The sequence below is a fragment of the Prorops nasuta genome, unplaced genomic scaffold, assembly GCF_024137725.1.
Source record: "Prorops nasuta isolate Cenicafe-Biocafe unplaced genomic scaffold, Cenicafe_Pnas_1.2 PNAS00015, whole genome shotgun sequence".
NCBI lineage: Eukaryota > Metazoa > Arthropoda > Insecta > Hymenoptera > Bethylidae > Prorops > Prorops nasuta.
This window is the reverse complement of record NW_027116812.1, coordinates 3,346,137-3,374,016: the sequence shown is the minus strand read 5'-3', so window position 1 is coordinate 3,374,016 and position 27,880 is coordinate 3,346,137. Positions and strand designations below refer to the sequence as shown.

General features: G+C 36.2%; 8 protein-coding genes and 1 long non-coding RNA gene across 23 annotated transcripts; 5 read left to right on the top strand and 4 right to left on the bottom strand.

Annotated features, from left to right (window-relative positions):
• Nucleotides 1–233: 233 nt before the first annotated feature.
• On the bottom strand, nt 234–5,352 carry LOC136778790 (pyruvate dehydrogenase phosphatase regulatory subunit, mitochondrial). Of its 4 annotated transcripts, none has more exons than XM_066735902.1 (14): nt 4,689–5,352; nt 4,082–4,338; nt 3,797–4,009; nt 3,548–3,711; nt 3,118–3,465; nt 2,799–3,004; nt 2,418–2,733; nt 2,093–2,256; nt 1,872–2,020; nt 1,599–1,806; nt 1,302–1,391; nt 893–1,072; nt 609–809; nt 234–524 (listed from the first exon to the last, which is right to left on the bottom strand). In XM_066735902.1, exons 2-14 carry the CDS (start codon nt 4,327–4,329, stop codon nt 315–317), a joined length of 2,697 nt encoding a protein of 898 aa, XP_066591999.1. In that variant the 5' UTR covers nt 4,330–4,338; nt 4,689–5,352; the 3' UTR covers nt 234–314. The 4 variants fall into 4 exon arrangements, with proteins under 4 accessions (XP_066591999.1, XP_066592000.1, XP_066592001.1 ...); XM_066735903.1 differs by having other exon boundaries at nt 4,907–5,352; XM_066735904.1 differs by having other exon boundaries at nt 4,082–4,187; nt 4,689–5,351.
• Nucleotides 5,353–5,504: 152 nt separating this feature from the next.
• Nucleotides 5,505–7,154, top strand: Mob3 (MOB kinase activator 3). 3 transcript variants are annotated; one of them, XM_066736387.1, is made up of 6 exons: nt 5,505–5,675; nt 5,784–5,987; nt 6,069–6,219; nt 6,291–6,518; nt 6,609–6,724; nt 6,795–7,154. In XM_066736387.1, exons 2-6 carry the CDS (start codon nt 5,943–5,945, stop codon nt 6,957–6,959), a joined length of 705 nt encoding a protein of 234 aa, XP_066592484.1. In that variant the 5' UTR covers nt 5,505–5,675; nt 5,784–5,942; the 3' UTR covers nt 6,960–7,154. The 3 variants fall into 3 exon arrangements, with proteins under 3 accessions (XP_066592484.1, XP_066592483.1, XP_066592482.1); XM_066736386.1 differs by having other exon boundaries at nt 5,759–5,987; XM_066736385.1 differs by having other exon boundaries at nt 5,505–5,987.
• A 282-nt stretch (nt 7,155–7,436) lies between these two features.
• Nucleotides 7,437–10,031, bottom strand: UQCR-C1 (Ubiquinol-cytochrome c reductase core protein 1). Its single transcript, XM_066736223.1, has 7 exons — nt 9,887–10,031; nt 9,360–9,578; nt 8,855–9,240; nt 8,600–8,793; nt 8,305–8,474; nt 7,972–8,226; nt 7,437–7,910 (listed from the first exon to the last, which is right to left on the bottom strand). Exons 1-7 carry the CDS (start codon nt 9,953–9,955, stop codon nt 7,770–7,772), a joined length of 1,434 nt encoding a protein of 477 aa, XP_066592320.1. The 5' UTR covers nt 9,956–10,031; the 3' UTR covers nt 7,437–7,769.
• A 510-nt stretch (nt 10,032–10,541) lies between these two features.
• On the bottom strand, nt 10,542–12,867 carry LOC136778974 (heparin sulfate O-sulfotransferase-like). Its single transcript, XM_066736225.1, has 8 exons — nt 12,773–12,867; nt 11,937–12,701; nt 11,626–11,855; nt 11,481–11,566; nt 11,272–11,410; nt 11,090–11,187; nt 10,862–11,019; nt 10,542–10,780 (listed from the first exon to the last, which is right to left on the bottom strand). The coding sequence occupies exons 2-8, from the start codon at nt 12,046–12,048 to the stop codon at nt 10,569–10,571; spliced, it is 1,035 nt and encodes a 344-aa protein (XP_066592322.1). The 5' UTR covers nt 12,049–12,701; nt 12,773–12,867; the 3' UTR covers nt 10,542–10,568.
• Ntmt (N-terminal methyltransferase) lies at nt 12,695–15,017 on the top strand. 6 transcript variants are annotated; one of them, XM_066736230.1, is made up of 5 exons: nt 12,695–12,833; nt 13,062–13,354; nt 13,462–13,648; nt 13,740–13,848; nt 14,052–15,017. In XM_066736230.1, exons 2-5 carry the CDS (start codon nt 13,181–13,183, stop codon nt 14,380–14,382), a joined length of 801 nt encoding a protein of 266 aa, XP_066592327.1. In that variant the 5' UTR covers nt 12,695–12,833; nt 13,062–13,180; the 3' UTR covers nt 14,383–15,017. The 6 variants fall into 6 exon arrangements, with proteins under 6 accessions (XP_066592327.1, XP_066592326.1, XP_066592324.1 ...); XM_066736229.1 differs by having other exon boundaries at nt 12,695–12,847; XM_066736227.1 differs by having other exon boundaries at nt 12,695–12,847; nt 13,028–13,354; nt 14,052–15,016.
• On the bottom strand, nt 15,003–17,784 carry LOC136778973 (protein tipE-like). The gene is made up of 4 exons (XM_066736224.1): nt 17,155–17,784; nt 15,785–16,960; nt 15,337–15,676; nt 15,003–15,142 (listed from the first exon to the last, which is right to left on the bottom strand). Exons 2-4 carry the CDS (start codon nt 16,509–16,511, stop codon nt 15,076–15,078), a joined length of 1,134 nt encoding a protein of 377 aa, XP_066592321.1. The 5' UTR covers nt 16,512–16,960; nt 17,155–17,784; the 3' UTR covers nt 15,003–15,075.
• Nucleotides 17,785–18,209: 425 nt separating this feature from the next.
• On the top strand, nt 18,210–20,270 carry LOC136778933 (uncharacterized). 2 transcript variants are annotated; one of them, XM_066736125.1, is made up of 4 exons: nt 18,210–18,444; nt 19,315–19,411; nt 19,491–19,685; nt 19,855–20,270. In XM_066736125.1, the coding sequence occupies exons 2-4, from the start codon at nt 19,318–19,320 to the stop codon at nt 20,217–20,219; spliced, it is 654 nt and encodes a 217-aa protein (XP_066592222.1). In that variant the 5' UTR covers nt 18,210–18,444; nt 19,315–19,317; the 3' UTR covers nt 20,220–20,270. The 2 variants fall into 2 exon arrangements, with proteins under 2 accessions (XP_066592222.1, XP_066592223.1); XM_066736126.1 differs by lacking the exon at nt 18,210–18,444 and having other exon boundaries at nt 19,184–19,411.
• Nucleotides 20,271–20,703: 433 nt separating this feature from the next.
• On the top strand, nt 20,704–24,916 carry tsl (torso-like). 4 transcript variants are annotated; one of them, XM_066736102.1, is made up of 4 exons: nt 20,704–21,021; nt 21,366–21,455; nt 21,557–22,244; nt 23,539–24,916. In XM_066736102.1, exons 3-4 carry the CDS (start codon nt 21,597–21,599, stop codon nt 23,932–23,934), a joined length of 1,044 nt encoding a protein of 347 aa, XP_066592199.1. In that variant the 5' UTR covers nt 20,704–21,021; nt 21,366–21,455; nt 21,557–21,596; the 3' UTR covers nt 23,935–24,916. The 4 variants fall into 4 exon arrangements, with proteins under 4 accessions (XP_066592199.1, XP_066592196.1, XP_066592198.1 ...); XM_066736099.1 differs by having other exon boundaries at nt 21,093–21,455; XM_066736101.1 differs by having other exon boundaries at nt 20,704–21,234.
• A 243-nt stretch (nt 24,917–25,159) lies between these two features.
• On the top strand, nt 25,160–27,878 carry LOC136778871 (uncharacterized). Its single transcript, XR_010823494.1, has 3 exons — nt 25,160–26,636; nt 26,767–26,909; nt 27,459–27,878. It is a non-coding gene; the product is annotated as an uncharacterized lncRNA (long non-coding RNA).
• Nucleotides 27,879–27,880: the final 2 nt, after the last annotated feature.

The following is a 27,880-nucleotide window of genomic DNA, read 5'->3' as shown; positions in this document are numbered from 1 at the left end:
TAACATGTAGTCATCATTTCGTATGATATAATAATAATTAATTAAAATATAAACAAAAAACTATCGGTCAAAATTGGAAGCCACTGAAATGGCTCGGTGGAAGCTTTAGTTTTTTCGTAATACAACATGATATTATTCAACAGATATCAATGCTGTAAATGAAAAATCATAAAATTATTTTTAAAAAATCTCATTTTCTGCAGGTTAGGGTTAATTTACAGTGATACTAATAATAATGATTTACCAACGCTTAAATTTATTTATATACAATATCTATACACACATAAAGTTTCAAGTAAAAAGTTTCAAAAATTTTACAAAGTATTTTGGTCACGCGTTGCGTGATAAGCATCTCTTTCCTTATCGGGAAATTTGGTAGGTAAATTCGGACTGTGCAAATGACATTTAGCATGAAATTTCATACCAGCTACATCTACTTCATAATCTCCAGACAAAACGTACTCGTTTGTTACTTCTTGCGGCTGTCCCTTTGAATCGAAATTCTTTATAAATCCAAGACATACCTATGGCAAAAAAAATGTTTTAAAATCAATTAATCATAAATTCGTAACATAATGATGACAATAAGTTATTCTAAATATCTTTACTTGTTTTTTAAATGTAAAGCCATAGCCAGTCGTCGTAGTCATCCCACAATATTTCCCGTCTCGATATATAGGCTCGCCTCCCCAGCACCAAGTGTCTAGCTCAGAGTCATGATCATTCAGTAACAACTGCACATATTTGCGCTTAACCCCTTCTTCTCTTTGTCTTAGAAGCGCATCGCGACCAATAAAATCAACACCTTTCTACACAATTATATTTATCACATAAATCTTCAAAAATATTCAATATTTAAAATTCATTCAATAATACAGCATAAACCTCTTACGTCAAATTTTACTCTCCAGGAGCGACCGCATTCCAGAGGTGTAGTAAAAGTATCAAGGTCTTGTCCCCAAAATGCATAAAATTTTTCAACTCTTAAAGCACGCGTCGCATAATAACCTGCGTGTCTTATACCATATTTAGCACCGGCATCTATTAAACGTGTATATACATGAAGAGCAAACTGAAAACATCAAAACGATCATCATTGTATTTAAAGCATCGTAAAATATTTTTGTTTATATTTAAAAAATACAAGAAGGTAGCATTGCTTATAATGAATAACATCACGGCCATTTTTTAACTTTAATTTGAGTAACAGTTACATCTGTCTATTATATATCGAATTTATTAAAGAAATTCATAAATTCACAACATAATAATTATAAATCAATCAAAAAATTCAAACAAACCTCATTTGGTATATATAGAACATAGCCGAGTTCTCCAGTATGTGTTAGATTCATCGTGCGTACTCCATTTGCAAGACCAACATCAAGCTCCTAGTGATAAAATTAAGTTTAATCTCAATTCAATATTTCATATAAAGTTGAAATAACAATTCGTGTTAGGGTGAAGACAGAGAATTGTTTGTAATCACTTACGGATGTTGTAATTGTAATCTGTAAATGACCACAGTACCGTTCTCTGCCTTCAGCCTCTCTCTTGTTATAGAGTTAATAATTTCATATATATTTTGTTGACGTTACCTTAAATGTAAAAAATGGAAAGTTCTTAGGGTTTAAGTCAATATCAGTTAACTCGCTTAATAACTGCCTCGTTGCGGGACCCATGATACAGATTGTTGTATATGCTGAAGTAACGTCAGATACAGCCACAGAGCCATCAGCTGGTAAGTGTCGACGTATCCAATGTTTACAACGCGTTTGTTGAATAGTTGGGGCTATCATCATATAGCTAAAATATTATTTTGTGAATACATATTTGCTAGTCTAACTTTTGATTTAAATAAAATATCTTACTGATTTGGAGCAATGCGAACTAAACTACAATCATTTTCATAGCCTCCACAGTCATTTTGCATCCCTGTATGTATAATACTTCCAATAGGTACGTCTACATCATTTGAGCATAGGTATTGCAACAATTCCACAACTTCTGTGCCATTTGACTAAAAATGTATCCTTACATCTTTATAATTGTCTATTAAATGAATTGCAGTATTCAAAAAACAATGACTTACCCATAGATCAATTTTTGTAAAAGATGAGTAATCACTTATTCCAACAGTTTCTCTACAAGCAGCATATTCTTTAGCAACTGGTTCAAACCATGGAGGCTTACTAAATGTATTTGTATATGCTATCTTATAGCCCCGAAATGTATCTGAATTATTTATATCTAAATCTAATTAATAAGTGAATTAGAAGCTGTTTATGTGAATAGGGCTAACACCTTAGATTAAAATATTAGGTTGTAAAGCAATAATTGGCGATTTTTCTTATTTCATTATGTGATAAAAACCATCATTTTTTTCTTTACAATCTAATATATCAATTTTTACGTACGATTTTCAATATCTGTCTGAAACCAAGATGGTCTTTCATAACCCATTACTTGTCCAAACACCGCACCTGCATCCCTAAGTTTTGGATATATTGGTGACATTCTTAAATTTCTACCAGTTTTAAACTCGTGATGAGGATATTGTAGAGCATAATGCATCCCAGGAACCTCTCTCACACGATCCCTTAAAAACTTTCTATTGTTATGTAACCCAAGGAAGCGGGATACGTCTAATTCATAAATGTCTAATGAAGTTGAGCCATTGGCTATTAATTCAGCAGTAGCACGACCTACACCACCTGCTGCTGCAATCCCTACCTATTACAGAGAAAACATTGGGCATAAAAAAGAATATTAAAAAAGGATAAATTAATTTTACGTACCGTCTTCATACCAGCAGCAATATAATAGTTGCGTATTTCAGGAGCTTCGCCCATAATCCATTTACAATCGGGAGAAAATGCTTCAGGACCATTACATAATCTTTCTAAAATTGCATTTCCCAAAGTAGGTATTCTATGAAGCATCTGCTCAAGTAAGATGTGAAAATGATCCCAATCCTCTGGTAAAATCCTTTCATTTGTTGTTTCTACAGTTAAAATTAGCAAGCTTATTTATTGTGAAAATAAAGTTTTCTCTTTACTTATTAATGAGACTACTGATAGAATTAAAAGCGTGCAAGATGAAATTACATTTCCTGACCAGGTATTATTCCATCCTCAAATGCTGGTTTTGCTATTGGCTCGAAACCACCTGCTAATAAGCTTCCCGAATTTTCTCGAAAGTAAAAAAAACCATCCAAATCACGTACTACCGGCGTCGTTGTGTCTAAGCCGGCAATAGGTTTAGTATGAAGATAATAATGTTCCACTGGGTGTAAAGGTACTTTTACATATGGCTCACTTAATTTCCCAACATTACGGGCCCAAAATCCTGCACAGTTGACAAAAGTCTCACAATTTATCTTCCCATGTACTGTTTCAATTGCTTCAACTCGTCCATTAGAGTTTATGATTTTTCTCACTTCACAATTTTCATAAACTCGAACACCTACATATTTTAACAGATATACAATATTTACTGAATTTAATATAATATAATCTTTTATACTTTTACCATTAATATACAATACCTCTTTTCTTAGCCTCATTAACTAGTGCCAAACAAATTTTATGTGAATCTCCTACTCCATCACCAGGAATCCATAATCCACCTGCAAGGTCGCTTGTTTCTAATAATGGACATATATCTTGAATTTCTTTCGGAGTTACTAAATAACATTCAATATTACGTGACCTATGAAAAAAAGTAAAAACGTTATTTTTTACAATTTTATAAAATTTTATTATATACTGTGGTAACAAAATTTTGTAATACTCACACGGATTGTGCATTCATTCGTCTGAACGAAGTCATACGATCCCTTGTCCTTGCTAAGGAAAGGCTTCCGCATTGTTTCCATCCTGTTGATAGACCTTTTTCTTCTAATTCTTTATACAATGCAATACTATCTTGTGTAAGCTTTACTTGTGCAAGACTAGGCTTAAATGCTCCAATTAAACCTGATCCATGCCATGCTGTGCCTCCCCCTAATCTATTTACAAATATCATAATATAAATTAATAAATAAAATATTTCTGATAAAAACTCAGCATTATTTAATTACCTGCCGCGTTCAAGAATGATTGTTTTTTCACCAAAGCCCATAAGTGATAAATGGTAAGCCACTGCACCACCCATAACTCCTCCTCCACATATAACCACTTGAACATCTTTGGGAAGTTCATAATCACAGATTTCATCATTATGCTTATTAATCTTTGTGCTTAATAACTTCAAATCTTGATAATTGGTAAGTTGTGCTAATGTTTTTACTTTCACTTGATCAAATAGTAGTTTCGAGCGCTGCCACATATTCCTACTCTAGTATATTTTACGTAAATAATTATTTACTTAACATAAGCTATTTATTGCAATGAAAATATAATATCAAAAATATTGATAAAAATTTATGAGAATGATACAAAATTATTTTAGAACACCTCTAACATTTATTATCCCAGCAAGATTTTACAAACATAATCACATAACAAACTTTAATTCTTAAATTACACAAATAATATTACAATTTTTTGTATTTATCGAATAAGGAATCAATGCTTTCTTCATTTCATAGAAATGTAGGTTAAGTATTTCAAGCTCATCTCTTGTTTTAAGCAAGGTTGTTCTAATTCTAATACAATTTGAACCCAGTATAAATGAATTTAAAGTACCGTTATGTGAAATGCAGCACATGGAGGTGTTACATTTCAGTACCCTTTGATAAATTATTCTTTGTTAAGCACTTAAAATTCTAAAACTCTCCTTACAAGGTTTCATTACGAGCTTGCAGTTATTGCAATTTGCATTGGCCTATAACCCAATAACCCATTGATAATTTCTTAATAATAACGATTAGTAGCGAGGCAATATGTGTATTAATATGTATCACCGGAGGGCGAAGAACCCTTCGAACTTCGAAGTTTGAACCGTTTGAACTGCTTCGAATACTTCGATCGAATCCTTGCAAAAGAAAAAACACGAGAGAAAAGTAAAAAAAGTTCTTTTCCTGTTAGCTAGCGCCCGGCTCACAGCCACAGCTGTCCCGGTCCAGTCCCGGCTTGGCAAATTGGCAAATGGCAATATTGGCAATGCCCATGCAGCCCATGCCCATTGCCCAATGCGCCTAACCCAATGCTAGCTCGGTCGGCTATGGGCTAGTGGCTACTGCTACTCACTAGTCACTAGTCACTACACTACTGGCTGGCTTAGCTGGCTAGCATTCATTATCATTACTGCTGCAGAAGTGCAGAAGTCTACAGGGCACACTGCACTCTGCTGCCTCTGCTGCACTCTGCTAGCGTTGCTTTTGCTGACAGTGCTGACACTGCTGACTGCTGCTTGATGGCACCGCTTGGCGCTCACGGTCTCATCCCGACACAGCGGACACAGTACATACTACATACATACATACACACCTCCGATCTCCATATCCAAGCTAGTATCCAACTCCAAAATCTACAAATACTCCAATCCCGATCATCGCGCATACTACCGACTCTACCGAGACGACCAAACGGCAGACGACAGAAGAGGCCGCAAATGCACCGAAAATAATGCAAAATATTGAAAATTTCGCAAAATGTTATAATATTATTAGAAATGTAGTATTCATTACATTTTGCTCACATCTAAGCGCGGATTCAAGTTCATAATAAAAAGTTTGTAAAAGAAGCATAATTATTATTCTCGTAAACTATAATATATATTAATATGTAAATTATTTTTACATACATAAAAATAGTACTATTTTCATGATTTTATTGAAGAATATATAAGATAAGCTAGAAGAAGGTTAAGGTGCAGTATAGCTTCCTAAGGACTGATACTTTCCAAGCTTTCTTCAAAGATGCTTTTATAATATATAGTAAAAAAAAAAGATTATTACTGTTCATATTGCTTTTTACACCATTATATGTATACAAACAATGACCACTTTAACTGGATTCATAGAATTTTTTCAAAAAGGAAAAGTAAGTAATGCATGTAAGATAATAATTATAATTAAAATTTCATAGTTAATAGAGATAAATGATTCATTGGTACTATTTTAGACTTTTCGGCCAAAGAAAAGATTTGCTCATGGAACTTTGCGCTATTCTTTACATAAACAGGCACAAGCTTCTCTTAATTCAGGTCTTAATTTAAGATCAGCTGTTAAATTACCACCAGGAGAAGATTTACATGATTGGATTGCAGTTCATGGTATAAATCTGTAATGTATTTCTTAATTCGTTTTAATGAAATATTTTTAATATATAAATATATACTGTTAGTTGTAGATTTTTTTAACAGAATAAATTTAATATATGGTACAATATCTGAATACTGTGATTCAGCATCATGTCCTACTATGAGTGGTGGAGCACGTTTTGAGTATTTATGGGCTGATGGTGAAAAATATAAAAAGCCAACAGCTTTACCAGCTCCACAATATGTTAGTTTACTAATGGATTGGATTGAAGCTCAAATTAATAATGAGTCAATATTTCCTGTATGCACAGGTATAATTCAATTTAATTAGTCAATTGATATCTATAACATATATGTTTAAGTAATATATTAATGATATATGAAATTTTTCAAAATTATAGATGTACCATTTCCTAAAACATTTATACCACTATGTCGAAAAATTTTAACCCGTCTTTTTAGGGTGTTTGTTCATGTGTATATTCATCACTTTGACCGTATTGTAGCTATTGGAGCAGTAAGTAGCCTTTGCTAATACATTTATATTAAAAGTCATATTAATGTTAATATAATATTTATGTTTATAGGAAGCACATGTTAATACATGTTACAAACATTTTTACTATTTTGTGTCAGAATTTGAGTTAATAAATCTTAAGGAATTGGAGCCTTTGCAAGAAATGACTGCAAAAATATGTAAGGATACATTAACACCTCAAGATACTAGTGTTACAAATAATTCTTCCAGATAATTACCTACAGATGCGGTTCAAAATAATAATTCTGTGCAATCATATAATTGATCATTGTATGTTTTGTTTTATCATGTTTTATAAAAAAAAAATTAATTTAACTATATATTTTCTTTAATAAACTATGTTTTTTAATTCATATAAAGTAAATAATATTTATTTTATTTCTAATGAATGTACAATTAAAAAGTAAAATTAAATATATAACGGTATTCCTATAAGCCTTTCATATAAATTAGCTAATAAATTTAATTAATGTAGAGAAAATTGCACAAAGAAATTTGAATTTATAATCATTTTTGTTACTGAAAATTTAACTAAACACCTCAGTTACATATAACCAGCTATGAAAATTCATTTAAACTTATATATATTTTGTCTTAAAGGAAAGTTTTCACAATTTATGATTCTACATTTTTACTGATCTTTCAAATATAATCTTTAAATTTAATTAAGTAAGAATAGGACAACTTTTATCTGTTTTTATTTTAATTTATTGAATATGATTTTACATTTTATTTATATACAATCATAAACGTCGGGAAAGAAAGACAAGTGCCTTTATTAATAAAATAAATTAACTATATCATTTCCAAATATAAGCCATATTTAAATATTTCGATTGATATTTATTTCAATGTGGTGGTATACACGAAATATAACTTTAACCATAGAAAAGTTACAATGCAAGAGTTCAAATATGCAATTTTTTAATTTTCTAAATGGCTCTATTCAGTAAAACTTGATAGTTTACCATTTTCATAGTTAATTTTTAGTTCAATTCTTTCTACACATGACACACTAAATGGCTTATGTACGTAACCAATACATTTGACTTCGAAGTACTCCATAATCTGGTAGGTTCTCAACAGGACCTACAGCTGCAATAACTGGACATTGATCATAGATATATTTCATACCGATTGCACGTATATCATTGACAGTTATAGCCTGTAAAATTTCAAATTTTTTTTTTATACCCATAACATTAGTGTTACAATTTAATACATACATCTATTCTTGCTTCAAGCTCATGAAGAGGAATGCGTCTGTTGTAACAGAGGGTTTGACGACCAATATCTTCACAAATAGCTGTTGTTCCATCAAGTTGTAAAAGCATATTTGTTTTTAAAATGTTTTTAGCACGTTGTACTTCCTTTTCTGTACAAGAGGTGGCTAACCTCACCCATTCATGCTGAATTTTCCATGCCATATCTTCACATTGCATGGGATCACATACATAATAAACTCCCCATAGACCAGTTTCCTAGAAAATCAATAAACGCTAAGAAATCTATATTATTTGAGACTATAACAGCCCTATTTGAAATTGAATGAAGGCTACCTTGTAACAAGTATTAAAACTTTGGAAACTGTGACACAACCCATCTTCTGCAGCACCTTTGGCTAAACGGCTTGCATTATTTGCACCACCTCCTTGACTTCTGTCCCATGCACCCATTAGTGTATTTGCAACCATTAAAGGAATATTGTCTGCATTATCCCATCCAGCACCTACAATATAAAATTTAGTAATACAGTTTTACAACAGTGAAATTTAGATGATATACTAACATTGGGGGGCTAGGTTGCAATGTCTGATTTGTTAAACATTAAATGATGTGTTTTAACATAGTTACCTTCAACTGCTATGGCAATGTGTGCAAGTGGAATAGAATCATCACGAACCCTAATTTCAGAGCCTGTGTAACGTGAGGGCATATTAAGACTTGGAATTTCATTGTAAATAGGTTCTGATACTTTTCCAAAATATTTATTTCCCAATTCAACAAGCTCATTATGGCTTACACCTCCAGCACCAGCAAGAACAAACCTTTGTAAAAATTGATTTTAGAACATTAAAATAATAAATATTTTTTCAAATAAATAATTACCTGGTTGAGCCATAATTAGCTTTTACATAATTTAGAAGGTCATTTCGTGTAATTTTTTTTATGTTTTCAGTTGGTCCAAGAATTGTATTTCCTAGAGAAGTACCTTGAAAGGCAGTAGAATGTAAATGATCAAATACAACTTCTTGAAGATTAGTTTCAACTTCCTGCATTTCACGTAAGATTACACCTCGTTCTCTTTCAATTTCAGCTTCTCCCAGTTTTGAGTTTAAAATGATATCACTTAAAATTTCTACTGCTTTTGGTACATCTTGAGATAAGCATTTAGCATAGAATACAGTTTGTTCACGACTTGTATAAGCATTCAAGTGGGCACCCATATTTTCAATTTCTAATTCAAGATCTGTTTGAGAACGTTTTTCAGTACCCTGAAAATCATAATTGATACATTAGCAGAATAATGATTGAACTGAAGAAAATGGACATTCTTTATAGAATTGTCTTGAAAAAGCAAGATACATTTATAAGCTTGTATAATACTATTTACTTTAAAGGCCATATGTTCCATAAAATGTGCTACCCCATTGCTTTCTGCATCTTCAAAGCGACTTCCAGAGTCTATCCATAAACCAACTGTTGCGGTAGGAGCTCCGCTGTCTTCACTAGCAATTCGCATTCCATTGTCTAAAGTAGTGCAATCTGTTCGAGGTTGATTGATCAGGATTTCTTTTAAAGATGCAGCAGTAGATCTCCATTTTTTAGGAGTCTGAGATCAAATAATTCATTGCTTTTACTTTATAACCACATTTTATACTAAATTAAGATATACATAAAAAATATTTAAGAAATAATAAGTATACTTTAATCCCTAATATTTGTACATAATTTATACTTATTGGCTTTAATTAATCTTGCATTTTTTATTTTAAATTAAAAAATTAATAGAAATTACGTAAGAATCGTAAATTTTACGTTGATAAACTTTAAGTTAAAAAGCAAATTGACAAAATCAACAAATACTTTTAAAAATATGTGATAATGTTAGTATATAAGAAGCAATATTTTACAAATTACCTGTATAAGTTTAGTTTTATCAGAATAATTTCGTAGCAAAGAACTTAATTTTAATAAACGAGTCGCCATTTTCAATGAGTGCTCTGTGTGCTACTGGTTTTACACTTTTACAGTATAGTAGTTTAGTAGTGTAAGTCAGTGTAAGTGTACTGTGTGTGTGTAGTACATACTATAGTAGTTGAGTAGTAGTTGTATGCCAAGGCCGTGTTCGTTTATTAACTGCGAGTGCTAAAACTCTACAATGTATGTCATGTCAAATATTGGTTTTCAGTACTGGCAGTATATAAATGAACACAACAACGCAGCCAAAAGTTACACGTTGCCGCTGTTTTTTAAAAAAGGATTTTAAAGTGGGTTTCCTAATTTTTCTTACTTTATACAATCAGAAAGGAATGATGCATGTATGTATATAAATATCAATGATCAATCACATACATACAAGTGTTATTGTTTACACATTTTATCTGCTATTTTTTCTGCTTTAAGTTAGGTGGAAAAGAAAGCTTAAGCGAAAAAAATAATTGTCCAACTGCAATGATTCCACAAAAAATAATAGTAGCTGTAAAAATCTACAATCCTGGCAAGTTTTATATTGTACAATCAAATTAAATATATATGTGTGTCATATTCATACATTTAAAATATATTATACGCGTTTTATTTTACAATTATTATCACACATTTATTTCGGACGAATCTTTTCATACATAAATCGCTGATGTGAATCCTGAAAAGAAGCATCTATAAAGCGTTTTTTTAGGGCGTGAAAATGATTCAGGGCATAATTGTATAGTTCATTCTCCATTTTCCATATAGATGTTCTTTGAATTTTTTCAATAGTTTCTGGCAAAGGATTTAATTTTTGCGTTGTTTGTCGCAAGTGCGATTTATTATCTGAAATTATATATTTTACTATATAAACATTGGATAGACCAAATATTAACATTTTCGTATCGTTCATTCATCTTTACTCACTGCGTATAAAAATATCATGAGCTCCCTTAAAAAATTGTGGAAGTATAGTTTGCAAAACTAGCACAAAATCTTTAAGCTCCTCAGTTACTCCTACCAAAAGATAACGCTCTCGTATATTTCGCTTAGCTTCTTCCAAAGCCCACCCGTTCCCAACTTCCCTGTTATTAGAAATTGGTTTTAAAATCTGTGTTGTACATCACAGGTACGTACCTATATATAATCGCATACCAACACGCTGGATCGTGACCGCAAAGAAATGGTATCTGAAGCCACATACCATTAGGATCACAGTCGGGTAGTCCACCAGCGACGCATTCGTCAAATGTCTGTCATAAGTTTCATTTGGCTTTAAATTAGTTTGATAAAATATTTGCAAATTATAAACTTGCTTAAACACTAAATGTACTAACCTTTGTATCTCCATGCTTTTTTCTTATAAGATGAGGCCTAAAATTATCACCATATCTTAAAAAATAATAGTAAGAAACAAACCTATCCAATGGCTTTCTCAAAAGGTTTAAATACAAGGGCATTCCCCTAATACCAAACCTGTGATACAAAAATATAAAATAAGTTGAAGTTTTAGATATCTTTTAAACTAAAAAAACATTGTACCAACTTTTCAAAGTTGAGAAAAGCTATATGACCATGATAAAAAGCAGGTTTTATCGAATTCCACTTTGAGATATTATAAGCAAATTTAATCTGGAATGTAGGGTGAGTGTTATTTAAATAATTTAAAACAAATGTTTAATTATACAAACCTGATTAGGTAATGTAAGAGTATGCATGTTATTCGTAACATTAATATGTAAAACATGATAATTATTTTGCTTGCACAAATCATATGCCAGTCCTACGAAGCTAGTAGACCCAGTTTTGGGCACCCTATTATATACAACAATGGACTCCTCAGCATCAACTTCTTTTACTTTTTGAATCTCGTCATTAATACTATTTTTAATTTCTTCTTTTGTTTGTACAATTGCATTATCTGAAATTTGAAAAATAATAGAGATGGATTTTTATACATGAAACTGCATTGAATATTGGATTATTTTCAAATTTTACTCACTTAACCATTTACTATTTTCCTCCAAATAGGTTATTTTTAATTTTAAATAAAATATTGTAACAATAAATATTACGAATAATACCCATTGAATCGATAAACTTCTAACCATCATATTGCTTCATTTTGCTCACAATACACTTTTTAATTAAAAGTATAATATTAGGTGTTGGCAAAAGTTAACGAACTGATACAAAATATATAGAGCGCTATTAGAAAAGGAGCCGAACTGCCGGAAGCAACTAATTATTATTGTTCATATATATGTATTACTAAGGTAAACTATTATTTTTGAACTATCTTTAATAAAAATAAGAATAAAAAGCATTGTAAGTTAGTCAAATTTGCTATAACTTGTATACCGCATCACACATCGAAAACATGTCGCCATTATATATAATCGCGAGATTTGCAGGTGGTGGCGGTGGTGCTATTGTTTATTATTACTACTCTCTCTACACAACTACGCACATTCTATTAAAGGCTGCGTTCCGTTATTTGCTGTCAGTACTGAAATTCTGTATAAGATATGTAACATAAAATATTATGTATAAGATTTTCAGTAAGACTAGAGCAAATAGGCTGTAATGGAGACAATGGACTGAATGGAGTAATGTAATTGAATGTAATGTTTATACTTTTACACAGCAACAAAACATTAGCAGCGTAGCAACAAGTAACCACTAAATGAACACTTATAACGTCTGACCACTGTCCGATGTTAAAAAGTCTCAGTAGCTGTCATTTTCAAACAAAAGAAGCGTGAATCTGAAAAAATCAGGGGAAATTTGTATCTCTTGTTTATCAACCAATGTTTACTTGACGAGAGATTATTCTACCACGTTTCTGATCCGAACCTCTGAGGCCCTGAACTCCACCGGTGTATGTAGTACATACAACGTATGTATACATAGGTGTGTAGGTAGTTTAGGTCGTAATAAGTACTGATCGTATTGACCGACTGATGGTGACAGCAGAGCGGCGGCAGTTTTCTAACCTCAATTATCTATCCAATTCCCACAGACAGCTCTTGTCCTAAGAATTGTAGGAGTAATCTGGAATAACAAGACTAATTTCTTCCGACTTTCCCTCAGGATCGGTCATCGACTAACTTTCGGTATTATTTAGGAAACATTGAATTTGGATTGCTGGTATAAACGAAGTATAGAGATAGACCTAGAGGCTAGAATCTGATAGATTCAGACACTCAGAGTCAGACCGCATGGATTGGAGTCCGATATACGGAGATGGACATGGAGTCTAGTTGCAAAGACAAACCTCAACCAAATAGTTTTTATACTGCAGCTGAAAAATACTGGGATAATGTTCCTGCCACGCTGGATGGTATACTAGGAGGTTTTGGGTTTATTTCGCAGACCGATATCAGCGGATCCGACTCCTTCTTAAGTGGATTGTTTCAAGTATGATTAAAGAAACTTTATACTATACTATATATAACTAACCTATGATGATTCTTAAATGTATAATATCAAGTAATAACTTTTGCTTTTAAACAATAAAATTTCAGTTGGATGACCCTCCGGGCAAAACGTGCGCTCTAGATTGTGGTGCTGGCATCGGTCGAGTAACTAAAAACTTATTAGTCAAATGGTTTAAACAGGTCGATCTTGTTGAACAAAACAAAAAATTTATAGATACCGCAAAATCAGGGTTAAGCTCGTACTCTAATAAAATTGGACAATTTTACAACACCGGTATTTTTCCCCCAATATCAATATTTTATTGATAAATATATTTCTCTCATGTTTACAATTTTCTTCATCTTAATTCGGCTGTTTGTTAAAGGACTACAAAACTTTTGCCCAGAACCAAAAAAGTACGACGTTATATGGTGTCAGTGGGTCTTGGGCCACCTAGAGGACGAAGATTTGATACAATTTTTAAAAAATTGTTCGTAAGTATCTCGATGGTCCAATAATAAGTATCGAATTAATTTTCGGTACTTTTTTTCTACAACAATTTGTAGAATTTTGAATAAATTACATTTGTCTTGAGATATCGGTAATAGTTTTCTTAAACTAATGGCAGCATTGGTTTGAATATCGTGATAATAATAATAATAATAGTAACGAGAACATTTTTCGTTTGTTCATATAGGTTAGGTCTGAACGAAAGTGGCATCCTGATTATTAAAGAAAACGTTACATCGTCCGATGAGTCAGATATAGACTCACTGGACTCTTCTGTAACACGCTCGTTAAAAAGCTTGAAATACCTGTGTGCCGAGGCTGGCTTAATATGCGTAAGACTAGAGCAGCAGCACAATATGCCGGCAGGGCTCTATCGTGTTTATATGATGGCTTTAAGGCCCGACATAAAATCTAGAGAAAATGCAAGTAACGTATATTTTCTCTTTCATAAGAAGTTATCTGTAACTGATTCCCCTCTCTCTTTTTTCTTTACAGGATTAATTCCAATTGCCGCATAATTGATAATGAGTCTGCCACTTTTATACGCATTGTCAACAAATATTTTCAATGTAAATTGTACAGTTAAATGCAGCAAAGATACATTGAAAGATGTGTTAAATTTACCGAGAGATCGGTGTAACAGACGTGTATAATGTTTCATGAAATTCATCGGCCGTAACACAGAGTACGTTCATTCGTCTGAACCAATTATGGCATTGGTCGTGATATCCCGCCATATGTATAGCTAGAATAAATTGTAAGAAATGTTTAAACTTAAATAGTATTTATTAAATCTCTTTCATTGAGAATTACGTTGGAGTTGCGTCCAATAATCAGTGTGATATGTAATTATTAAAGGAAAAAACTATAAAAATATGAACCAAATGTCTTTTAAATTGTTTCCCGGATGAAAGGAAACGTAAAATGTCGTTGGCTAGTAAACGACTATTAGAATGAGAGAGGTATTGCTATTGATTCGCGTGTTGATGATTGTGAAAATCCTGTGTATGTGTAGAATCTTTCGCATAAAGCATTATTCCTAGAGACTAAATCTCCTTCGCGATGGTGATGATGTAACACGTTGAAGCCTTTCCTACTACACACTACATACTGGTCAAGGATTGTGGTGGTGGTACCGTTGAGCCGTCGTGCAATGGCCGGTTTGTCAGGTCGCGAACAGAAGGCCAATGATCTTTGCCGCTTGTCGCGTGTCACCGAATCGCGTTGTCCTGTTGCGTTTCTTCATCCTCCCGAAATGGTCTCCAGATGTAGTCGCAGCTAAGAGAGAACATTAAGCTTGAGTGAGACGTTAAAAATTCGAGGAATGAAGAAACAGAATAATTCACAGACTGATTCGTGTACATATAAATACGTTTTTTTCTTTAACTTTAAAAATTGAAGTATGCTCGTAATCCTACTTTGCTATAAAGATTATAAGAGAGAGATAAAGTTCTCGTGATTTATAGCATTACCTGAGATCATTGGCTCTGTGCCTTCTGATGCTCCGCGATGAATGGCGTGGCGGTGCCGCGCATCTGCAATCACAGTGCATCACGCAGAGGGCTACGCTCGTAGCCAGCGTCACTACGAAAGGAGCTGCGAAAAAGTGCATAATAATGGCCACTTGTGTTTCACGACTGTAGCTGGCCATAACGATGCTATTGTTTACGCGACTGTAATAACAAGGAAATTTGATCCCTTCGCATCCCAGGTGCCTCGTAAAGTTTTCACAATCAATTCCAGGAGGGTAGCCACAACCCTTAATGTTTACCAACAATATAGCTTCGACGATCTCACCGGACGTATTTTTAGCTACAACGAATAAAGAAAAATATAGAATCGCTGTAAAGGATAATATTGCAGATTTCTATAGCGATTGAAGAAGACTCGTATAACCAAGTAAATAAAGAACGGGATTACCTGTGACGGATGACGAAGCGTTGGTGGTAAGTTGGATAGTAAGATTTTCAGAATCATTGGTAATATTGTTTCTCGTTGCATTGCTGTAGGGGGAATAGGTTACGTAGATGTGAGTACATTTGTAAACATCGCTGGTGCATCCTTCTCGGCAAGAGCTCCATGTGCAATTAAATAAACCAGACAATTCTTCCCGTCGAGAAGTAGTGCAGGTTACCGGTTCAGGCGAAAAGTCGGCGGCTAGGGTACTAATCGCTGGATCGACGTACAGTGGAACTAGAAAAAGGAGAGCAGCTCCACCCGAAGTTGCGACAAATGCGAGAGCCGAAGTAGCGTAGAAATTGAACCGTTGTCGGAAAGTACGGCGAGACGGTCGGCGCCGCGAAGCGCCAAAACCGAATTCCAGCAGTTTGCGACGACGTAACTGTTCTTTTCCTTCCACGTCTTGCTCCGTATCGTTTTTATAGCTCGTGTCCTGTTCGGCTTCCTCCTTCATCTCTCGTTCTTCTTCCTGCTGCAGCTGTTGACGCGGTTGATGCTGTTGCTGCTGCTGATAGGGAAGGTGATGGTAATGATGATGGTGGTGATGATGGTGCTGATGTTGATGCTCATGGTAATAAAGTTGTTCCTGCTGTTGCTGATGATGCTGCTGCTGCTGTTGATCCTTTCGGCGATCTTGCCATTGACCACAACTGGCTTCCAGCAGAAACTCCGAGCTATTCCCGTGCATCGTTGTTTACAACTGGGAAAGAGACTTTTTCAAGGGGCCAAATTTTTAAGCCCGAATTTTGCAGTTTTCTTCACCACTGTTTCTCGGCGTTCCGGACATGAAGGGAATATGATTGCGTAACAGTGATGTACCGATGATCTTCTAAACTCGTTGTCTCTATCGCGTGCAGTCTTTGGTGCATTTATTATAGGAATAATTTGTCATGGGAGCTCGTGTCATTATTATAGAAACTGGTTGAAAAATCGGAAAATTTGCACTTTTGTCCAATTTAGTCCCGCTGGCTCGCCCTTTTGCCTCATCGTTATGCATAACGACCTTGCGCGTTTAACCTGCTTTAGGCCATCAGGCTAGGCGATCGATTCCGACCTTTCAATGGCAGTCGCGTTGTCGTGGACGGTGCAGTACGCAGTGCGACCCTTTGCACTCATTCTTCGCTATTCACCTAACATCTATAATAATAATGCATAGATTTCGATATGTACAAATATATCGTCAATTTTCACTTTATATAATCTATATACGATAATATTTCTAACGTTATATATATATATATATATATACGTTTGTCCAGCTTTTCGTATATAATTAATTATCGCTTGGAGAACTGGTCGTGTACGGAGGATAAACGTTTTGGCAGACTTACCGAAAATTCACAGCTCTACTCCGTGTGTACACATGTACGTTTATACTTTGTATTCTTTCCATGGGAGATACTGTCGAGTGCCGTTGTTCGTTCGCCGAAAGGGTTGACAACGCCGCAAGTCATGACCGTTACGCAAGCACGATTTTAGCACGGTGCTGTTGATTTTTCAGGAAAGAAGAAAAACCAGGCATCATCGATCGGATATATAGGTCAATACTGGCTGAAACTAAAAGCAGCATATCCCAAGACTGTGTAGCCTTATGGATCGCCAGGCAAAGCGCGACTGTCGCCGTCGTTGCCGCGAATATCCACGACGGTGTATTGGCGGGCGGTTGAGGCGGCGGCGGTGTTGCCGTTGCGCACGAGCAGACATTTTCTCCAGAAAACAACCCTTTCGCTCGAATCGCTGTTTTTCACAAAAATCCCTCGAAAGGGCCAGTTTCTCTCCATCGCTGTCAACTCGCTTGCTTCTCTATACGCGTGAAACCAGAGTGCCGTGTGTCCCGTTTCACGCTTGTACAAGAGAGACCCGCTACGTACCTTCAACAATAAATCTATCCAGCTGAAAAACCGTGCCTGTTCAACTCGAGCAGCGGATCCATTAGCACACTTTCTTATATTATCGCTATATTCACGCATACTTTTTGTCCTGTATCTTTTATTATTACGTATTAAATGGCAATTTCTCAATTTAATCCTATGTCCTTTATTTCATTCCACACTTCAGCATATATATATATATATATATATACATGTATATAGACATGCGAAGTTTGTGAAGATGGCCGAGAGAAGGTGGAGGGGGGGGGAGGGGGAGGGGGAGGGGAGGAAGGGAACACGAAGATATCGTCATACTTTCGTCGACGCGTACTTTGTCACTGTATAGAAAAGCGGGTGCGGGCGGCAAAGCCATTTCAAGCAACATACGGTATATTGTACACATGTAAGAGAAGGCCCGCGAGCGAGCAACCTGGGGGCCTGAGGAACTTGCAGCGCCTCGCTGGTGGTGGGAGAAATTTAGGTTACTCGTAGCGCAGAAGAGAATGTGGGCCAGCTATATACTGGTTCATCACGATTCTTCAGCAGTCCAGTCTTGCAGTCGAATCTCTTTTCTTCGTTAGTTGGCAATACCGCGCGTTTATACCGGATAGACAAAAGTTTTCATTCTGTCAATATACACAGGAGGCAGGAACAGACCTCTCTCTCGCTTTTTCTATCTCTCTCACCAACACACACACACGTACACATTAACAGAAACACTGTATCTCTCCCTCTCTCCCTCTCTGTACCGTGAGTATTTTTCTGCTCCAAGTGTGCATAATATAAATATATGTATATATTATATGTATATAAAATTCCAATCGGTTAATTATAAGTAATATCGCAATTACGCGGAAGCGAGCTTGAACGATTTACATGTACGTAATGTGGTAGTATCTGTAGTATATGTATAGAGTTCGTCGCGTTTAAAGTTCCACGGAACGTGCACAGGGAGGAAAATGTTCATGCATGTTTATCTCCGTAACTATTATATTAGAGATATGAAAATTTTTCATTGGACTTCTCCGAAGGCAAAGAGTGAGAGGCTTCGAAAAGGTCCTGAGAGAAAATTGAGTATCTTTCATGGTTACGGAGATACGCGTCCTTTTACACGAAAGCTCTCGGGTTTCTCGGGTGTTTCGAGTGATGGACCCTGTACATTTATATAGAATTTTCATAATGCTGCAAAGGTGGAAGGGAACCATGACATTTGGACTAAAAGCCTATTCTTGTCGTTGTTCTTCTTCTTCTCAGCTACAGCATTTTGTCGCAAGATAAAATCTTTGATAAATTGTGCAAGAATCCTGCAATCCCGGCTCGAGGATGATTTCGTTGTTAAATCTTAGGCGTTACGGCAACGGTGATGAGGTGTGTATTCATCGCACGTGATATCCTTTCGAAAGTCATCAACACTTTGCGCAACTGCGATGAGTCTTGCGCAAGAAAAAATTATAATTGCCTGTTGCGCGAGCAATCCTGCCCAGGCAAACACGCGGCTCGACTAGGCTACCGAATATGCCCCGTCGATAGACCGCTATATAAATATATAGACATTTAAAGGAACGCGGTCTTTGCTAGTTCTGAAGTCAACCTAAGCACGTTTCTTCTTCGCTTCCCCAGATCATGAGATTCGTTTGTTTGCTGCTGTTTCTCGGAACGATCGCTGTTGATGCTCAGCGTCGCTTGGCTTTACCCGACCCACGAAGCTGCTCGAACCGTTAGTATCACCTTGTGATAATCGAATAATATTAATAGAGTGATTGCAATCTGTGAAAATGATACAATTGTGCAAAAAGGTGTCCGGCACGCTTCCTACCGGGACGCAAGGGGAGTCGCACACTCGTACTTTTTCAGTTGGGAGCATCAACCGACGAGAAATCTTGAGGTAGATTGGCTCGATGCGCGTAACATTTGTCGCCGCCACTGCATGGACGCGGTGTCGCTGGAGACGCCACAGGAAAACGAATTTATCAAGCAGAGAGTAGCAAGGGGTGAGGAAAGCTCATTTTTAATCGATAATTCAATTCTTTGTTCATACTGTCATTGAACGGAAGCCCAGAACTGTTTGAGAAAATTCTAACAGCTGGTAACATGGTACCTTTCTTTCTTTCTCTCGTCCCGACTAATTAATATACGATGTACGTTCCCCCTTGGTTATAGGAAACGTGAGATACATTTGGACTTCCGGTCGCAAGTGCAACTTTAACGGCTGCGACCGACCCGATCTGCAACCTCAGAACATAAACGGCTGGTTCTGGTCTGGATCAGGAGCGAAGATTGGTCCGACCTCGCAGCGAAATTCCGGTGACTGGAGCAACACAGGTGGCTACGGTCAGCCACAGCCCGACAATCGCGAAGCTGCTCAGGGCAACGACGAGTCTTGCCTCTCGATACTCAACAATTTCTACAACGACGGTCTCAAATGGCACGACGTCGCTTGTCATCACGTGAAACCATTCGTCTGCGAGGATAGCGACGAATTGTTGAACTTCGTCGCTTCTCGAAACCCCGGCATACGCTTGTGAATCACGATACCCCATGTAATATTCATTCAGTTATTTTTTTATGCTTCTCTAATTTAATCAAATAAACGAATAACAATGGGCCAAACTATCTTCCTCGCCCTCCTCCATCACGATCATCGTATATCACGGTCAATTCGAAGCAAGTGAACGAGAAAGAAGCTTCGTGGCTCGATCCGATCGTTGCAAACGATTTTAACAAGCTGTCCCATTACTGTTGGAGGGAGGGCGCTGTGCAATGATGGATGAGATTTCGTTACGGTCAATTCCGCCAGGGAGCAGAGCAGGATGTGTGTGCGACGGATCGCCGCGAGAAGAGAAGAAACCTATACGTATATATCCCCACACAAGGATTATCCCATCGCAACGTCCCTTTCCTTTTCCCACGATCGCTATATATACAATATGTATAGAGCTGTATCGGCAGCTTCCCCCCCAGAGAGCAGTATGCGCCACTGCTAACAACAACAACAACAGGCTCGCACACGAATGAGCGAGTAATACGCACAAAGGTCTCTCCTTGTATAATATAACAGTATACGCGCAAGGCCTCGACTCGACTCGACTCGACTCGCCTCGCCTCGCCTCGACTCGCTCGCTCGCCTGGCTGGCTGGCCTCGCTCAGCCGTGGTTAGCCGTGTCATCTAGGCGAGTCGAAATCGAATTCGCGTTACGATCGCTCCATTCGCTCGATCTGCCATCACTGGAGCTCGCTCCGATCCAGTGGAAAACACATGCTGCCTCGTGACGAGTCAATCATCGACTGATAGCAGCATCCGCATGCTCCGTGCTCGCCTCGCAACAGGTTGCTACGAAATCTTTAATAGTAATATCGCCATCGCTCCTAGTCGTGACAACTACGCAATCTTCCAGTAGAAATCTTACAGTGGTAGTATAGCAGTGACTTGGTATCAGTCGCAGTGACACCAGCCGCAGTAGCAGCAGCAACAGCACAGAAGCACAAAGCTCTCTGCACTCTAATCTATGTGGGCCAACGCGGACTCAGCAAATTCATCGCGTGCGTAAAGAGGCCCGTCCGAGAATGTTTCTTTCAATATCACAATGTTGCACATTTTTCATCGCCATAACACAGAATACTTTTGTCGAAGCAGTGTTGCTCGCGCCAATCGACGATACTTCTAATTTCAGGATACACTCTGCGTGAGAATAGGAAGATAGGATTATTCACAGGCGTTTCGTACGTGAAATGTCCCTTTTTTGAGTGAACCTTCGCAAGAAGTATGTATATATTTATGTATGCGCGTGTGTGTGTGTGTGTGTGTGAAGTTGGAATATTAGATTTTAAGCAGTAGATGATTAAATATTCTTCTCTTTTTCAGTTAGGTACTGTGCAAAGCTTTGGCGACGAGTGTTGCAAAGATGCATTGGGATTTGCGTTTGTTACTTGTTTTGGTAATATTGTTAAAGTACAGAGTGGAGTTTGCAAAGACGCAGAGGCCACGTCTAGGGGGAGCGGTGAACATCTTCAGTCGTTACGGATATTTGAGCATCAGTATGAGAGTTGTACCGCGAAACGATACTGATACGTGGGTCTTTCGAGAGCCAACATTGGACGTTTTTAAGAGTCCAGTTGCAGAGCTCGATAATTACGAGACGAGGAACAGCCAGAAGAACAACGTTATGTTCGCCGGTGATTTTCACATGGAGTTTTGCGACAACGTCAAGCAATTGCTGCAAGCTTATTTTCGAGATTTCACGTTCGAGGGACTGGAGAGACCTTGGCGAGCATTTACGGGAAGTTGGTCAAAGACAGCCATAGCTAGGCATTTGGGAATTAATTCGTCCTTCGTAACGGGCGAGCACTGTTACGTTTTAGTGAGAGTCGCGAGATTTCACCAGAGTCCAAGACTGGCGGACACATCCTCCCATTCTCTGCCGTTTGACGAGAATGTCTTGCGGGAAGCAGAGAACGTTACAGTCGGTGATACAGGGAGCGTCATCAATTTTATTAGAAATTTTGGCTCGCATTACATTGCCTCGTATACAACCGGTAATTCCCTCTACCAGGTGAGAACATATTTTCAAATTATACACAGAAAGATATTTCCTGTAAATTTAACGTATTAAGCAGCATATAACCAGATGATGAAATAAAGTCCTCGAAATTTTACTCGGGTGAATAAAATAAAGCCTTTATAAGGTTATTCAGCTTCGACTACAGCTCACTTTTCTTCGAGTTAAGATTTTATATCGAAACATTTTTAGTTGCATATATCTCTTGATTAAATGTACGAATTGTGCAGTCTCTCTTTAAATTTCTATGTCAAATTGTAAGAAAGAGAAAGGGGATAGGTGAGAATGTGTTTTAATTATACGGGCACGAGAAGTAAATCAAGAAAAAATTAATTTAAAAAATTCCAAATTTTAAGTCTAATAAATCTGGGCTATTGCAACCCAGTACTGTAGCTCAGTGTTAGCGCTTGGTTGCCGGAGTGAGTCGATTTGACTCTGATCCGTCAATCTAATGTTCAATTATTACCTTAGCTATATACGTGTGTCCCACGAACAATGGTCATGCCAATACTATTGGATAGGGGACAAAAATCTAAGTAAAAAAGTTGTACAAACTTTTTTCCTAGCACCCTTGGTTAATAAGTTATTTGCAATTAAAGATTATCGATGACAGTACGTAGGCTTTCTTAAAGAGGAAGATTGTTTTGGTCGCATTATAAGGCCAAAAATGCCAAGATTCTGTGAATTAGAATACTAAGAAAAACACAAAGCCAAACATCCACTTGAGCCTATGAAGTGGTTGAAGGCCGATCGGCAGTTTCGAGTGCGAGCCCCATAAAAACAATCAAAACATAAACACACCACTTCACAGGCTCAAGTGGATGTTTGGCTTTGTGTTTTTCTTAGTATTTTAATTCACAGAATCTTAGCATTTTTGGTCTTATAATGCGACCAAAATAATCTTCCTCTTTAAGAAAGTCTACGTACTGTCATCGATAATCTTTAATTGCAAATATATATAACTTTTTAACCAAAGGTGCGGGGGAAAACAGTTTTTACAACTTTTTTACTCAGATTTGTGTCCCTTATCCGATGGGCATTGGCATGGACATCGTTCGTGGGACACTCTATATAAAGAATTCGAAGAATCTGGTAAATATCACGATAAAAATATTATTATTACCAGTAGTTTTCACAAAGAGTATTTCTCAAACCTACATATATATTACTACAACAGTAATTTTCATTATATTTAATAATAAATTCTACAAGAAATATCTTTCTTTGTATATACAATTAAATCCGCACTCAATGAACATCAATTAATCATTCCTTTTATGTCATGTAGGTTTACGTGTACACGCCGCAGGTGTACAGTAGAATAAAGGAACGTCTAAAATCCCGCGGCGTGGCTGAATTATCGTCAGTCGAGCTTGGTAATTATTTCTCACCGTGGTATACGGAACACATGGGATCCATACAGTCTGCCAGCGGTAACCGGTCGGTCGAAGCTTGGGCAGTGGAGAACTTGCGTGTACAATATTATATATTCGCGTATGCTAGCCTTTTGAAGTTGCACGGTGACGCATCGCTGTTGAAGAAATTGGACGTTCTTTTGGGTAACGAAGCTCTCTTACAACTGGATTTGGTCACCTTGGCCCCCATCTTTAAGGATTCGGAACAGCGCAAATGGTTTCTGGAAGTGATGGATAATTATTTCAAGCTATGGGAAGTGAACATGTAACAGAAGAGCTTTTTCGATGTGGAATATAAATAGAAAAGAGAGCCGAATCTAGTCAATTATAGTATATCGAGTGAGAAATGTAGGAAGAGGCTGTGTGTGTGTGTGTGCATGTGTGTGTGTGTGTGGAACGGTCAATTAATCGAGTTGGCACTCTTTTCCATTTATATATATATAGATAGATAGATAGATAGATAGATAGATATATATATCTCTCTTTAAATAACGTTATAGAAACATAATCATTGTTATTTTACGATTTTATCTGTGATGTTGTATAAACAGAGGAGTTTGAGTGAAGGAATCAGTGGTGGTGGTTGTAGAGACAGTATTGAATGAAGAATGAAATTAGAGACGGGTGACAGGGTTTTTACAAGCGAAATATTAGCAAAGAAAGCAGAAACTTAACTGTGCTGCATTCTGGTATGTATATCAGTGATGAAGCGTTTAATTTTTTGGAGTATCATGTTTCATGCTAGTGCCTCTGTACGCGAAGAGGCTCCACCAGTCATGATCGGGAGAGACGGTAGTGGCTCGACGGCAAGTAATTTTAAAAACGCTCAAACACTACCATCTTTTACGCAATTTCTAAATTTCTGCCTTATATAAGTGCTTACTCAATGTGTGTATGTGTGTATATATGTGTGTACGTGTAAAACGCTACATTTTTAATTCAATATACTACGGTGTACATATCCACACGAAAACCTTGCAAATAAAGATTGGACGAGCAGCGATAAGACAAAGGAAGAGTATCATTTTATTAATTTTCCGATGGTAGCTGTAAGGTATTAACAATTAATTATTTTAAAATTAACGAAAAAATATGACAACGAAGCGTAAAAGTAGCTAAAATTTTGACGTTATGGATGAAGGGACAGGACAAAAATATTTTTTTCACTTCTACAGAATCTAACGCGCGACTATAGGCATTCTCTGTTGAAATTTTATTGAGGCAAAAATCAATATACGATTAAATTTAATTAAATAAAATTAAAATGAATCTGATATACAAGTTCCTTGAATTTAAATACAATATATAATAGATTATATAAATATATGCCAATCAGTTTTGCGTATTTTTATTGTGCATGATAAAACTACCATATTTTCTAAAGGAAGAGTGGCCCTGAGGGTTTTCCAATAACAGACCTTCAAGTCCCATTAAGGTCTACGTAGTGGTTACCGCGCGCACGTGTTATATACCTTTGTAAAAATCAGCTGTTTTTGACACGTTCGATTCGACCGAGCCGTCAAGCGGTATGACGTCACGCAAGTGTCGTAACGTAGCTGGTAGCAGAGGCTACTGCCTAGGCTAGATCAGCTGACTATACCCATTACTCGGCCTTCTCTCGGCTTGTGTTTGTTTATTACTCCTAAATTGCCCCTGGTATTTAAAGCCTATTATTGTTACTGACACATTTTTAGAATACCCGTACTTGCAGTAAAAAACAAGTAGAAGAAGCTGAGGAAAGAACAGTTTATTGTGCAAATAGCGCGAGAGGCGTGTTTTTTTAACGAATGTGAAGTTTGTCGCAGGAGCGTAACTACGATCAGTCATATGTACTAGTTCAAAAAAACATCACGCACGTGTTGCACTTATTAATTTTTTAAACGCTGTGCGAGAATCTCGACTTTTCATGCAAGGCCAGCATACGAGAAGCAGCTGCTTTACGCACTTTTTTTCAAACAAGTGCCTGAAATGACTGATTTACGTCGCTTTATAGCTTTGCCTGAGAAGTTGAGTCTTTTGCTTAGTGTTTCAAAAAAATAAATGCACCACGTGCGAGATGTTTCTTTAACTCGTGTGGCTGATTAGAGAATTTCGAACTACTCTCCTGCGGCAAACTTCAGACTTGTTAGAAAAATACACGTTTCTCCCACTAGTCGCATAAAATACTATTTTAATGTAATTTATCATTCGTATATACTCGCTCCTTGCACAACACGAACGTAATGCCCGCATTCAGAATCCGTATCGTTAAAGTAGTTCTATGCAAACAGCAAAAATGTCGTGATTGGTCAAATTGATTTAATTGACCAATCATGATATAGCGCTACCTTAGCGCTAGGGATTCTGAACGCGCTTAACGAAGTGCAATGAGCAAGTGAGACTGTGTATACGGAAAAACAGTTTGCTCAAAATGACAAAAGTGTCGATGGATAACATAGGTCATATATGAATAGGTCTGTTCTCGTTGCCTACACTTTTTACACTTTATGCACTTTTTAGGGTGTCAACTTATACAATGGACAAAGACAGAAATACGGAAAGTGTAGAAAGTGTTAAAAGTGTAGGCCAACGAGAACAGACCTAATCATTATCCATTCTCATCTTAATGTCAGTGTGTTGATATGCACGGAGCAAACATGCTCATGTACAGTGCAACAGCGACTGTGTATTCACGTTGAAAATCAAAACGCTGTGTAAACACTGCAAGACAAGACAAGCAAGCTAGGTGATTGTTCTGCATTCTGTTGCTCTATGTCGGAAGCTCATGAGATGTATTTCTCTCTTTCTGCTTCATTGAACTACACTGCAAACATCGCATACACAGCACTCGTTAGACGAAAGAAAATACTGTATTTGCTTGCGTTTAATCTAATGGTTTAATTTATTACTAGAATTAGTTTAGCACCCTTTAAAACGCATTCGAAAGACAAACTATAGTTTTATGTATCACTGATCACAGGAAAAAGATAAGGTAATTTATTTCTACATAGTTATCAAATTTGATAGACAAACGATAACTATATATATATACCTTTTTTCGTTCCTATATGAACTTATAAATAAGTGAATTACGTACGTAAAACATAATTTAAACATTATAGGTAATAATGAAGTATCTGTGATGACGGTAGAAAATCTCAATTCAATGAAAATTTTGTTGGGTGTATGGAATGTTTCTACCAAGGATAAAGGCTCATAACAATTAGGAAAAAAAACGTTTATCAAGTTTGGCGAAAAATGTATCGTAAGTTTGATAAATAATTGTATAAACTTGTGTAATTAATTATACGTAAATAATTATCATTTTTATCGCTTCTTAGAGACATTTTTCTACTACCCGCATTGGTATTTCCTAGTTCATAATAAAATTCAACGTTTTCTTTTAAATATGTTATAAAACGTATTCATTTATCATTTACAAATACTCATTTTATCTCTTGATCCAAAGTATGAAAATTACTATTCATTATGGCAGTGCTGATATTTGTTATTTTATTCCAAAAGTCGAAAAGCTTGACTTAGGCCCGGTTCCACAAGCCTTGTTTAAACTGGATTAAGTTAATTTTGCTATATTTTATGTCACATAGAATATAGCATAATTAACTTAATCCAGTTTAAACAAGTCTTGTGGAATCGGGCCTTATAGGCCCAATGTTTCAAGGTTTATCATTCTATATTATATGTTACGTAGAATATACCATGATTAACTCGATCCAGGTTAAAGCTTGTAACACCGGGCTTTATTGACTTATTTGTTGTTTATTCCTCCAAAAAGACTTTCTTTCCTTATTAGTTTTACTAATCCCGGTGGTTCTACCCGTTCTACCCTCCTACCTGGCCCCGAATCAGACGTTTTAAGCCACGCATTATATGGACTGTCTGTAGTGGATTGTAATTTATTGGTGATCATAGTGAATGCTGTGAATGGTGAGTGTCTGCAATGTGGCATCACTGATTACAAACTCGCTTCTCTTATCTTATTTTATTATAAATTCAAGTGCAAAAAAATATAAATTATACCAATAAATAATAAGTTTGTTTCTTGTAATTTTTATATCATCAATAATTTGAACCTACTTTTACATACATTTTCCTCATCAAAAAATACATCATAAAAATCTTAACCTCACAAAAAACAGAAATCTATACGCGCTAGTCAAATGTTGAATACATATCCATGTTATTGTCAATTCATGAAGGACATTGAAACGATAG

Bases quoted from the DNA above. Each gene is read 5' to 3' on its own strand.
- LOC136778790 (XM_066735902.1), bottom strand. From the start codon at position 4,329: ATGTGGCAGCGCTCGAAACTACTATTTGATCAAGTGAAAGTAAAAACA. The intron at 3,005-3,117 runs GTCAGGAAATGT...TTTTAACTGTAG, and splicing joins TGAGGATGGAATAATACCTG to AAACAACAAATGAAAGGATT. The intron at 810-892 runs GTAAGAGGTTTA...ATAATTGTGTAG, and splicing joins CCTGGAGAGTAAAATTTGAC to AAAGGTGTTGATTTTATTGG.
- Mob3 (XM_066736387.1), top strand. From the start codon at position 5,943: ATGACCACTTTAACTGGATTCATAGAATTTTTTCAAAAAGGAAAA. The intron at 6,519-6,608 runs GTATAATTCAAT...TCAAAATTATAG, and splicing joins AATATTTCCTGTATGCACAG to ATGTACCATTTCCTAAAACA. The intron at 6,725-6,794 runs GTAAGTAGCCTT...TTATGTTTATAG, and splicing joins GTATTGTAGCTATTGGAGCA to GAAGCACATGTTAATACATG.
- UQCR-C1 (XM_066736223.1), bottom strand. From the start codon at position 9,955: ATGGCGACTCGTTTATTAAAATTAAGTTCTTTGCTACGAAATTATTCT. The intron at 9,241-9,359 runs GTAAATAGTATT...TATGATTTTCAG, and splicing joins TGGAACATATGGCCTTTAAA to GGTACTGAAAAACGTTCTCA. The intron at 8,475-8,599 runs GTAACTATGTTA...TTTATATTGTAG, and splicing joins CATTGCCATAGCAGTTGAAG to GTGCTGGATGGGATAATGCA.
- LOC136778974 (XM_066736225.1), bottom strand. From the start codon at position 12,048: ATGATGGTTAGAAGTTTATCGATTCAATGGGTATTATTCGTAATATTT. The intron at 11,567-11,625 runs GTTTGTATAATT...CCTACATTCCAG, and splicing joins CTCTTACATTACCTAATCAG to ATTAAATTTGCTTATAATAT. The intron at 11,020-11,089 runs GTATGCGATTAT...TTCTAATAACAG, and splicing joins GGTCACGATCCAGCGTGTTG to GGAAGTTGGGAACGGGTGGG.
- Ntmt (XM_066736230.1), top strand. From the start codon at position 13,181: ATGGACATGGAGTCTAGTTGCAAAGACAAACCTCAACCAAATAGTTTT. The intron at 13,355-13,461 runs GTATGATTAAAG...ATAAAATTTCAG, and splicing joins TCTTAAGTGGATTGTTTCAA to TTGGATGACCCTCCGGGCAA. The intron at 13,649-13,739 runs GTATTTTTCCCC...TGTTTGTTAAAG, and splicing joins TGGACAATTTTACAACACCG to GACTACAAAACTTTTGCCCA.
- LOC136778973 (XM_066736224.1), bottom strand. From the start codon at position 16,511: ATGCACGGGAATAGCTCGGAGTTTCTGCTGGAAGCCAGTTGTGGTCAA. The intron at 15,677-15,784 runs GTAATCCCGTTC...TATTCGTTGTAG, and splicing joins CGCTTCGTCATCCGTCACAG to CTAAAAATACGTCCGGTGAG. The intron at 15,143-15,336 runs GTAATGCTATAA...GTTCTCTCTTAG, and splicing joins CACAGAGCCAATGATCTCAG to CTGCGACTACATCTGGAGAC.
- LOC136778933 (XM_066736125.1), top strand. From the start codon at position 19,318: ATGAGATTCGTTTGTTTGCTGCTGTTTCTCGGAACGATCGCTGTTGAT. The intron at 19,412-19,490 runs GTTAGTATCACC...TTGTGCAAAAAG, and splicing joins CCCACGAAGCTGCTCGAACC to GTGTCCGGCACGCTTCCTAC. The intron at 19,686-19,854 runs GTGAGGAAAGCT...CCTTGGTTATAG, and splicing joins CAAGCAGAGAGTAGCAAGGG to GAAACGTGAGATACATTTGG.
- tsl (XM_066736102.1), top strand. From the start codon at position 21,597: ATGCATTGGGATTTGCGTTTGTTACTTGTTTTGGTAATATTGTTAAAG. The intron at 22,245-23,538 runs GTGAGAACATAT...TATGTCATGTAG, and splicing joins CCGGTAATTCCCTCTACCAG to GTTTACGTGTACACGCCGCA.